General features: G+C 48.2%; 1 protein-coding gene across 1 annotated transcript; it reads left to right on the forward strand.

The window, feature by feature from the left end:
* The first annotated feature begins 600 nt into the window (after positions 1–600).
* LOC149434079 (olfactory receptor 2A12-like) lies at positions 601–1,542 on the forward strand. Its single transcript, XM_089664170.1, has one exon. It carries the CDS (start codon positions 601–603, stop codon positions 1,540–1,542), a length of 942 nt encoding a protein of 313 aa, XP_089520296.1.
* Positions 1,543–11,877: the final 10,335 nt, after the last annotated feature.

The following is an 11,877-nucleotide window of genomic DNA, read 5'->3' on the forward strand; positions in this document are numbered from 1 at the left end:
AGTGTGTTAGGTCCCTCTGTCCACTAACCAAGAAGTAATAGAGGTGATAAATCTATAAAAATACTTACAGTGGATTTTAAATTCAAATGCTGAAGATTGTACTCAGTTATAGAAAAGGGGCTCTCAGGGGGTTATAAATTACATCTTAAGAGACCTTTAATGAGGATTTCAGCTTTGTGTTCCTACAACACAACAGACTGTCCTGAGGGAATGCCGACATTTTATATAAGAATAAGTCATCAGCTGGCACAAATGTCTCCAGGTGAACCTGAGTATCATGTGCAGGCACAACATATATGTATTCCTATTGATAAATCCTCAGACTGATCATTTGATGACTCTTTATGCTGATAAATTTAAACAGAGATTACCTCTTGTAGGTCTATCAGACCATCCACTGACCACGAATGCACTTTGTGTGCTCTTCCATCTGATCTCTCTGATGACTGTGGGACTGCCAACATTTTATTTGAGAATAACCCTGAGTGTAATGTGTAGGCACTCCGTACAGGTTTGTTCTATTAATAAATCCTCAGATCCATAATTTTATTACCGTTCTATAGTGATACATAAAACAGAGAGAAAGAAAAAATGAATAATATGAGGAATCAGACAGAGATTACGTCTCTTACCCTCGTAGGTCTATCAGACCATCCACTGACCATGAATGCACTTTTTGGGCTTTTCCTTCTGATCTATCTGATGACTCTTATCACAAACCTTCTTATATTTTTCTTGGTCCTCACTGACTCCCATTTGCACAACCCAATGTATTTTTTTCTTGCCAACTTGGCATTTCTGGACATGTCCTATTCATCAGTGACCGCACCGAGGATGCTCTATGACTTGGTCACAAAAAGCCGATCAATATCCATTCCTGCCTGTACAGCCCAAGTCTTTTTCTATCTCTGCTTTGCTTGTTCAGAATCGTTATTACTCTCGGCTATGTCCTACGACCGCTACATTGCCATCTGCCACCCCCTACATTACAAACTAATGATGTCTTGGAGGGTCTGTGCTCATATGGCCTCCATGGTCTGGGTTGTAGGATGTTCTGTCTCTTTGCTCCATACTTTACTGTTGCTCAGGTTGTCCTTCTGCGGACCATCTTCCATCCACAACTTCTTTTGTGACCTTCCGCATGTGATTCAAATTACATGTACTGACCCCTTCATAAACATGGTGGTTCTATTCCTAGTAGGTGGTAGTTTTGCAGTAGGAATCGTTCTTTTGACCTTTCTTCCATATGTCTATATTCTTAGTACCATCCTCAGAATCCATAGTAAGATTGGAAAGAGGAAAGCATTCTCCACCTGCACCTCACACCTCACCGTGGTCTCCATCTTTTATGGCTCCTTAATTTTTATTTACTTTGTTCCATCTTCCAGCAATATGGTCATTTTAAACAAATTGTCTTCAGTCATATCTGCCCTCATTAACCCATTGCTGAATCCTCTGATCTACAGCCTGAGGAACAAAGATCTCAAGGAGGCACTTAGGAGGTCCTATCATCACTTGAAGTTGATCCAGGCGTCATTCTGAAATTTGACACTTTTTGTATTCCTGGGACATTTTTAGTTGACTAAAAATGTTGTTAATGTATTTCATAAAATGTAAACCTGTCGGGGGATCATTGTTGTACTCACCCTTGCATGACCAGTTGGTCCTTGTAACCCCCACAGACCAAATGTAGACATTTCAGTAGACTTTGGTTCACTTCAAAATAACTCTGTGTCTATTTTTCTTACCATAATTTTTACATAGATCTTTATGCATCTATAAGACCTTTAATCCCTCCCTCCCCCCCCCCCCCCCCCCCCCGACCAGGCCATTTTTTTGCATTACAGCGCTGCATTACTTTAACTGGCAATTGTGCGGTCATGCAATGCTGCACCCAAATTAAATTTACATCCTTTTCCCATGAATTGAGCTGTCTTTTTGTGGTTTTAATTGCCTCTGCAATTGCGCTTAAAAAAAAAAAAGACCGACAATTTTGAAAAAAAAAAACAATATTTTTGATATTTTGCTATTAAACATGTCCAGTAAAAAATCTAATTTCATGATAAATTTAGGCCAAAATGTCTCCCGCTCCGTGTCTTTGCTAAAAAAAAAAAATCCCGATACGTGTAAATTAATTGGTTTACGTGAAAGTTACAGCGTTTACAAATGGCGGTACAGATACGGGGATTTTTGTTTTTTACTAGTAATGCCAGCAATCAGTGACTTATAGCAGTGGGCATTCTGACACTGAGGGGGGGAAATGACTTGGTGTCACTGATATCCCCAGTGACACCAATACAGTGATCAGTGCTAATAGAAAGCACTGACACTGTACTGGCACTGGGAAGGAAGGGGTTAACATCTGGGGCAATCAAAGGGTTAACTGTGTGCTGGGTGTTTTTTACTAGGGGTTGTGTCTGTGTGCTTCACTGTAAGCACACTGCTTTGCATGGCTGAGCCATGAAAAGCAGTGTGCAGGAGCTGACAGGGGAGAGAACTGATTTGTTTACTGACAGTCCCCCCCCCCCCCATTGGAGATGCTTGGCAATCACTGGGTGCCGGCGAATAATCACCAGCCAGGACCTGGTGATTGACAGCCATGGCCCTGAATGGTGGAGCAGGTAGGGTATGCGCGTGCCTCGTGTGCGCCCCCTACCTGGAAATACAAACTCACGTATAAATACATGATTTTGCGCACCCGTGCCTCCCTGTAGCAGTACTTCTGGGGATGGGAAGTGGTTAAGTGGCACAATGTTTTCATAAATACCATGCTCAGATTTTTTCAAAATTGGACAAAAATGTGAAAAAAAAAGTTCATTCATGAAGGAGGGGAGGGAAGGCTCATTGATAGAGGCAGGGGAAGGAAGGCTCATAGATGGAGGTGGGGAGGGAAGGCTCATTGATGGAGGTGGGGAGGGAAGGCTCATTGATGGAGGTGGGGAGGGAAGGCTCGTTGATGGAGGTGGGGAGGGAAGGCTCGTTGATGGAGGTGGGGAGGGAAGATTAATTGATGGAGGAGGGGAGGGAAGTCTCATTTATGGAGGTAGAGAGGAAAGGCTCATTGATGGAGGCGGGGAAAGGTAGGCTCACTGATGGAGGAGGGGAATAAAGGCTCATTGTTGGAGGTGGGGAAGGAAGATTCATTGATGGATGTGGGAAGGGAAGGCTCATTGATGGAAGAGGGGAGGGAAGGCTCATTGATGGAGGTGGAGAGGAAAGGTTCATTGATGGAGGAGGGGGAAGGAAGGCTCACTAATGGAGATGGGGAAGGAAGGCCGGGATCTGGTGATTGACAGCCATGGCCCTGAATGGTGGCACAGGTAGGGCATGCACTCACCTCGTGTGCGCCCCCTACCTGGATATGCAAACTCACGTATATATACAGTACATGATTTTGCACACCCATGCCACCCTGTAGCAGTACTTCTGGGGACAGGAAGTGGTTAAGTGGCACAATGTTTTCATAAATACCCAGCTCAGATTTTTTCAAAAATGGACAAAAATTTGAAAAAAAGTTTAGTTTTAGTTTGCATAACAAGCAACAAATTTTACATCATTCATACAATTTCAAATCATGTCCTGAAATTATTTTCTCCTGTCTCACCTTCCCAAGTACAGGGGCCCCAGATAGGTGCCGGTTTGGACATAGTATACAGTATATCAGTGCTGTATGGTTGGTAAGCTGGAAAAACAAGTCTGATCCATGGGGGCCCCAACTCACAACTTACAGGACTTCGGTGACCTGCTACTCATGGCTTGGTGCCAGATCCCACCATGGGGGATGGTCATCATTATAGGTGAGCAGAGTATATCAGTGCTGTGTGGTAGATAACTAAGTGTCCAACATTATATATTCAGTGCATTGATGGCTGGTCATTGGTAGCACATCCCTTACAATATTAAAAAAACAGTCATGGAGGAAATTATTGGGTCTTTTTAGGGGCCAAACAAGACTATCGGATAATCTGTGTGTAAAACTCGTGTTTTCTTTGTATTCTGAGGAAGGTGATTGTTAAACTCATCGACATTTAGCTGATTCTTTATTGCACAAACGGACCTGTATCCATTCAGGATCAAGTCATTTGCAGGCATGATGGATGAAAAATACTACACTGTGTTGTATTAATAAGGCTCATTGATGGAGGGGGAGGGAGGCTAACCGATGGTGGTGGGGGGAGGGAGGCTCACTAATGGTGGTGGGGAGGGAAGGCCCATTGATTGAGGTGGAGAGGGAAGGCTCATTGATGGAGGTGGGGAAGGAAGGCTCATTGATGGAGGTGGGGGGAGGGAGGCTCACTAATAGTGGTGGGGAGGGAAGGCTCATTGATAGAGGTGGAGAAGGAAGGCTCATTGATGGAGGTGGGGAGGAAGACTCATTGATGGAGGTGGGGAGGGAAGGCTTATTGATCAAGGTGGGGAGGAAAGGCTCATTGATGGAGATGGGGAGGGCAGGCCCATTGATGGAGGTGGAGAGGGAAGGCTCATTGATGGAGGTGGGGAGGGAAGGCTCATTGATGGAGGTGAGGAGGGAAGACTCATTGATGAAGGTGAGGAGGGAAGACTCATTGATGGTGGTGGGGAAGGAAGGCTCATTCATGGAGGGAGTGAGGAAAAATTCAGTAATGGAGGAGGGGAGGGAAGGCTCATTGATAGAGGCATGGGAAGGAAGGCTCACTGATGGAGGTGGGGAGGGAAGGCTCATTTATGGAGGTGGAGAGGAAAGGCTCTGTAAGGGACTGCCTGGCGGTACCACTAGCACTCCACTGGTCAGACGTCCCAAGCGCACGGAATCTAAGCCCCAGGGTATGTGTTCACCAGGGCCCCTGATGGTGGGGATGGACTTGAAGTACCCTGAGACCAGGTCGTGGCTACTGAGTACACCTGTCAGTGGTAGCAGTATTCGCCAGGGGCTCCCACAGGGAAGAGCCTGATATGAGGAGGTCGGGTGATCCCGTTGGGATGGATGGATGGATGGATGGCTGAGCAAGTGCAAGGTCAAACAGGCCGGGTCGGTAACTGAGGGGATGGAGCAATACAAAGCAGCGGGCAGAGAGTAGTCGGGTCACACACCAGGTCAGCAATGGAAGGTCAGATCTAAACGGGGGCATTCAGGAGAGAGGTCAGGCAAAGCAAGGGTCTGGGCAGGAGAAGGCAACAAGGTCAGGTACAATCCGGGTCAGTAACTCACTTAGCACAGGTTCGCAGATACAGGATACAAGGAAAGACCAGAAGGCACTGAATGACAGCTCAGGGCCATTTAAATATCCCGCCCTGCGCTGTCATTGGTGCCAAGCGCGCGCCCGCGGCCTCTACTGCGCATGCGCGGGGCTCGAACACCGCGGACAGCCAGGACCTAGTGCCCGCGTCCCTGCACAGGGCAGCGCACTGCGCCTGCGCTGGGACCAGCGCCGCGGTGATCCCCGACATTGCCCCCCTACGGGCAACCTCCGGATGCCCACCCGGTCTCTCCACCACGGGTGATCACGAAGAAACCCCCGGAGAAGTCTAGGTGCATTAACATTTTGCGTTGGTTCCCAGGAATTGTCCTCCGGGCCATAGCCCTTCCACTTAATTAGAAATTGGGTCTGGCCCCCCCTCCTTCGGCACTTCAGGATCGCTTCCACCTCAAATTCTTCTTGTTCTTCACAAGTTATGGCCTCCGGAGGTCTGGACTCTCGATCTGGAAATGAATCTGGAACCACTGGCTTTAGCAAGGATACGTGGAATACTGGATGGATCTTGAATGTTTCAGGAAGAATAAGCTCATATGCCACCTCGTTGATCATTCGCTTCACACAAAAAGGCCCTACAAACTTTGGTCCTAATTTCTTCGATGGACATAACATTTTCAAGTTCGTTGTTGCCAACCACACTTTATCCCCGGGCTACAGCACCAGGTCCCCTCTTCGTCTTTTGTTAAACGCCTTCTTGTAGTCCTCCTGAGCCCGAGCGATAGCGTCCTGCAGTACTTTATTGTTGGAGGAGAAGAAAGCTAGTGCGTCTTGTGTTGCCGGAACTGGGCATTCAGGAACCAAGTCAGGGAGAAAGACAGGGTGAAATCCGTAGTTTGAAAAAAAACGGCGATTGCCCAGTTGCAGAATGGTTTGCGTTGTTGTATGCAAACTCTGCCAAGGGTAAGAGTGGTAGCCAATTATCCTGTAGGAAGGATGTGTAGCAACGCAGGTATTGTTCCAGGGTCTGGTTGGTCCTCTCGGTCTGTCCATTGGTCTGAGGGTGGAATGCAGAGGAGAGGGATAATTTGATATCCAAAGCCTTGCACAGTGCCCTCCAAAATTTAGACGTGAATTGGACCCCTCGATCCGAGACAATGTCCTCTGGGACTCCATGTAGTCTTACAACTTCCTGGATAAAAATTTGCGCAGTCTCGGATGCTGACGGAGTTTTCTTCAATGGTAAGAAGTGAGCTATTTTTGACAATCGATCAATGACCACAAGGATCGCGGTGTGGTCTTGAGACGGTGGGAGCTCGACTATAAAGTCCATTGCGATCCTTTGCCAAGGCCGTTCAGGGATCGGCAAGGGCCGCAGCAGTCCCCAAGCCTTGTTCCTCGATGGCTTGTTCTTCTGACAGATGGTGCAGGATTTTACGTAGAGCTTGCAGTCCTTGGCCATGTTCGGCCACCAAAAAGAACGTTGAAGAAGCTCCAGGGTCTTTGCTGGGCCAAAGTGTCCAGCCATTGGATGGTCATGACACTGTCCCAAGACAAGGGTTCGGACCTCCTCAGGTACCATGATCAATCCTTCCTTCCATAGGAGTCCCCCCTTGTTCTGGAGGGATACCCCAGCTGGGGTTGCCATGGCCGTGGATGCATCCATTAGTTTGGACCAAAGGTCTGTCTGGAGTGCCAAGAAATTTCCTGAGGACAGAATAGTATCGGGTACCGGTTCTTCTTTGGCGTCCTCGAACATGCGTGATAGTGCATCGGGTTTCGTATTTTTGGACCCCGGTCTGTAAGTGATATGGAATGTGAATCTGGAGAAAAACAGTGCCCATCTTGCCTGCCGCGGGTGTAACCGTTTGGCAGTTCTCAGGTACTCGAGGTTTTTATGATCAGTGAAGATCAAGATGGGGTGTGAGGCTCCTTCCAGCAAGTACCTCCATTCTTCCAGTGCAGTTTTGATGGATAGCAACTCCCGATCGCCGATATCGTAGTTCTTCTCGGCTGGGGTAAGCTTCCTCGAGAAGAACGCTATGGGGTGGAGTAATTCTTTGGTGCCTTTTCGCTGGGACAGGATGGAACCCACCGCATTCTCAGATGCATCTACCTCCAGTACGTAGGGCAGGGAAGCGTCTGGATGGCCCAAAATGGGTGCCGTGGTAAATAGTTTTTTCAAGGCCTCAAAGGCTTCCTGAGCCTCCGGCGTCCATCTGAAGCGGGTTCCAAGTTTGGTTAGCTGAGTTATGGGGGAGACCAGACCCGAGAAGTTCCTAATGAATTTTCGATAAAAATTTGCAAAGCCGATAAAACGCTGGATGCCCTTTTTGTCCGTGGGCACAGGCCAATCCAAAATTGCAGAGACCTTCTGAAGGTCCATCGCAACTCCCGTGGTGGAGATAATCAGACCCAGAAACGTAATGCTAGACTGCTCGAAACTGCACTTATCTGCTTTGGCGTATAACCCATGATGGCGCAACCGCCCCAACACCCTTGCCACATGTATTCTGTGATCCTTCAGGGAGGATGAGAAGATCAGTATATCATCTAGGTAAACAATTACAAAAATGTCAAGGTAATCCCGGAAAATGTCGTTTACAAAATGTTGGAATGTGGCTGGGGCATTGCACAGCCCAAATGGCATTACCAGATATTCGAAATGCCCAAACTGGGTACGGAATGCTGTCTTCCACTCATCCCCTTCCCTTATGCAAACCAAGTTGTAGGCCCCCCTGAGATCAAGTTTAGTAAATATGGCCGCAGCCTTCAGGCTCTGAAATAATTCTGGTACCAATGGCAATGGGTAACGATTTTTAATCGTGACTCTGTTCAGTTCACGATAGTCAATGCAGGGTCGCAGAGATTTGTCTTTTTTCTCCACAAAGAAGATCCCTGTCCCGGCTGGTGAAGTGGAGGGACGGATGAACCCCTTCTGGAGACTGTCCTCTATATATTCCTTCAGGGCCCCCAATTCCAGTTCAGACAGGGGAAAAATCCACCCAAAAGGGATCTCAGAACCGGGCAACAGATCAATCGGACAGTCATACGGGCGGTGGGGGGGGCAAGGTATCTGCCCCCGCTTACTGAATACGTCTAAGAAATCATGGTATGCTGTGGGAATAACCTGTTTCAGATCGGAGTCCCCCTCGGAGCACAGGAGGACCTGGGGGGCTGCCGGGCCCGAAGTGTGACAGTGTTCCCGACAATATGGGAAAGGGAACAGGATAGACCCGGTTTTCCAGTCAATTTGGGGGTTATGGGCCCACAACCAAGGGAGCCCCAAAATGACTGGAAAAAGAGGTGACACAATGGCGTCTAGGCGGAGGAATTCCTAATGCTGGTTAGCAATGGTAGTGGCGATAGGGGGAGTTTCCTGATTAACTACTCCTGATTTTATCTGGGAGCCATCTGCCAGAAATATGTTAAAGCCCCGTTTTCTGGGCTGAAGGGGAATCATCTGCTGGTGAGCAAAATCTAGATCCAGGAAACAGCTGCATGCCCCTGAATCAACTATGGCTGTCACTTCCACGGTCCTTTCTGGAAGCTGAAAGGAGAGGGGCACAACTAAGTATTGGGAAGGACTGATATTGCCAAAAGCCAGGGAAGAAAAAGAGGTACACTTACTCGTTTTCTGAGGGCAGGATCGAACCATATGACCGGCTTCACCACAGTAGAGGCAGAGGTTCAGAGAGCGTCTCCGCTGGCGTTCTTCTGGCGATAATTTAGGCCGAGCCAGGCCTAGTTGCATTGGTTCCTGCGCGTCTCCTGGAGGTGGGTTCTGGATATTTGATCTGGTTAGTTGGCTGGGGCCTGGAATTGGACCTCATGCATTTCCGTGACCCTGACCGGACCTCTCAAACCTGCGTTCCCGCAGTCTACGGTCTATTTGAATCGTCAGGGCTATTAGGTCCTCTAGTGACTCGGGAACCCCCACTCGGGCCAGCTCATCCTTTAGGGGCTCTGACAGACCCATACAGAACTGGTGTCTCAAAGCGAACTCGTTCCAGCGTGTGTCCCCCATCCAACACCTAAATTCAGAGGCGTATTCTTCTGCCGCCCGGCGGCCATGTCGGAGCGTGTATAACGTTGCTTCAGCAGAGGCTGCCCACTGTGGATCATCATAAAGGATGGCCATAGCTTCAAAAAAATCACTGACCGTTCCCAGGTGAGGGTCATGGTTTGCCCTTAACCGGTGGGCCCAATCTTGGGGTTCACCCTGCAATAGTGAAATTATAAATCCCACTTTCACTGACTCCGTTAGGAAGGTGCGGGGTTGCAATTCAAAAAACAGGAGGCAGGAATCCCGAAAAGACCTGAAGCGCGTGCGGTCCCCGTGAAAACGTTCAGGTAAGGGTACTCGGGGTTCTACCATAGGTAGCGGAGCAGAAGCCCCCGAAGCTGGCCCATGAGCTTCTCCAACCAGGGGAGCGGAAACAGGGGCCTGTGGGGCAGGGTCAGATATGGAGCAGGTCTGGAAACGGTTTTCCAGCTGCATACATTTGTCCTGGAGGGCCGCGACGGCCTGCGTCAAGGTTGACAGATGCCTGCAAATGTCTTCCAGCGGAGAGGACCCTCCTCCAGGCTCAGTCATGGCCTTCTGGTACTGTAAGGGACCGCCTGGCGGTACCACTAGCACTCCACTGGTCAGACGTCCCCAGCACACGGAATCTAAGCCCCAGGGTACGTGTTCACCAGGGCCCCTGATGGTGGGGATGGACTTGAAGTACCCTGAGACCAGGTCGTGGCTACTGAGTACACCTGTCAGTGGTAGCAGTATTCGCCAGGGGCTCCCACAGGGAAGAGCCTGATATGAGGAGGTCGGGTGATCCCGTTGGGATGGATGGATGGATGGCTGAGCAAGTGCAAGGTCAAACAGGCCGGGTCGGTAACTGAGGGGATGGAGCGGTACAAAGCAGCGGGCAGAGAGTAGTCGGGTCACACGCCAGGTCAGCAACGGAAGGTCAGATCTAAACGTGGGCATTCAGGAGAGAGGTCAGGCAAAGCAAGGGTCTGGGCAGGAGAAGGCAACAAGGTCAGGTACAATCCGGGTCAGTAACTCACTTAGCACAGGTTTGCAGATACAGGATACAAGGAAAGACCAGAAGGCACTGAATGACAGCTCAGGGCCATTTAAATATCCCGCCCTGCGCTGTCATTGGTGCCAAGCACATGCCCGCGGCCTCTACTGCGCATGCGCGGGGCTCGAACGCCACGGACGGCCAGGACCTAGTGCCTGTGTCCCTGCACAGGGCAGCGCACTGCGCCGGGACCAGCGCCGCAGCGATCCCCGACAGGCTCATGGATGTGGAGAGGAAAGGCTCATTGATGGAGGAGGGGTAAGGAAGGCTAATGGAGATGGGGAAAGAAGACTCATTGATGGAGTGGCAAAAAATAAAGATAATCGAAATTACAAGCAGGTGACGCATTGAAACCTGATACAGCCTGTTAACACCTGTTACAGAAATGGTTTTGGAAGCCATGGGAAGCTATCAGCTGATCCAAGGAAGAAGTGTAGATAGAGAATAGGAGAGGTCCAAGGACAGAACCTTGGGGACCATGACAGTAAGACGAGTAGGAGAGGAGGAAGTAGAGTTGTAAGTGACACTGAAGGGGCAGTTACATAGGTAATATTCGAACCAATGGAGAGTGCGGTCATGGAGACCAAGTAAATAGAAGTTTTTGAGGGGGAGGGGATGGTCAACTGTGTCAAAGGCAGCGGAAAGGTCCAAGACTATGAGTATGGAATAGTGACCATTGATTTTAGGGGTTAGTAAGTAGTTTCAGAGTTTTAGGAGAACAGTTTCTGTGGAGTGTGGTGGGCAAAATCCAGACTGAAGGGGATCAAGAAGGTTATTCACAATAAGGTGGCAGCTCAGCCGGTTGTAGACTAGATGTTCAAGGAGTTTGAAGGCAAAAGGGAGTAAGGAGATGGGTCTTAGGTTGCTAAGATTGGTGGGGTCTAGTGAGGCATTTTTAAGTATGGGGGTGGCTAGAGCATGTTTTAGAGAGTTGGGGAAGATGCCAGAAGAGAGGGAGAGATTGAAGATATGAGTTAAAGAATGAAGGATGGAGCCAGAGGGTGACTGTAGTACTTGTGAGGGAGCAGGGTCCAGGAGGCAGATGGTTAGGTGGGCTTTAGAAAAAAGTTTACCAACCTCCTCTATAAATTCAGTATATATCCCACAATCTGTAGACGCTGTAACTTTCACACAAACCAATTAATATACACTTATTGGAATTTTTTTTTTTACCAAAGACATTTAGCAGAATACATTTTGGCCTAAGTGTACGACTACATTTGAGTTTATTGGATATTTTTTAGAATGTAGAAAATATTGTTTTTTTCAACATTTTTGATCTTTTTTGGAGGCACTTCCGCCAGTATCCTTTTTAGGCATGTTTGTTTGCGCAAAAACACACACACAGGCATGTTGCCTATCATATTTCTTGAAGTGCTAAAATTCCAGGGCAGTAAAAGAGAAAAAAACCAAAATGACCCATTTTTGGAAAGTAGACACCTCAAGGAATTTGCCTCAGGCATGTTGAGTCCATGGAAGATTTTATTTTTTGCCACACATTTTTGGAAAATGACAAAAAGTTTTGTTTTTTTAACACAAAGTTGTCACTTAAATGATATATTGCTCACATATGTCATGGGAATATGTGGAATAACACCCCAAAACGCATTCTGGTCCAAACT

The sequence above is a fragment of the Staurois parvus genome, unplaced genomic scaffold (assembly GCF_062004578.1).
Source record: "Staurois parvus isolate SC_StPar_1 unplaced genomic scaffold, SC_StPar_1.0 ptg001842l, whole genome shotgun sequence".
Lineage (NCBI taxonomy): Eukaryota > Metazoa > Chordata > Amphibia > Anura > Ranidae > Staurois > Staurois parvus.

Excerpts from the sequence above, each read along its gene's own strand:
- LOC149434079 (XM_089664170.1), top strand. The coding sequence starts at position 601 with ATGAGGAATCAGACAGAGATTACGTCTCTTACCCTCGTAGGTCTATCA.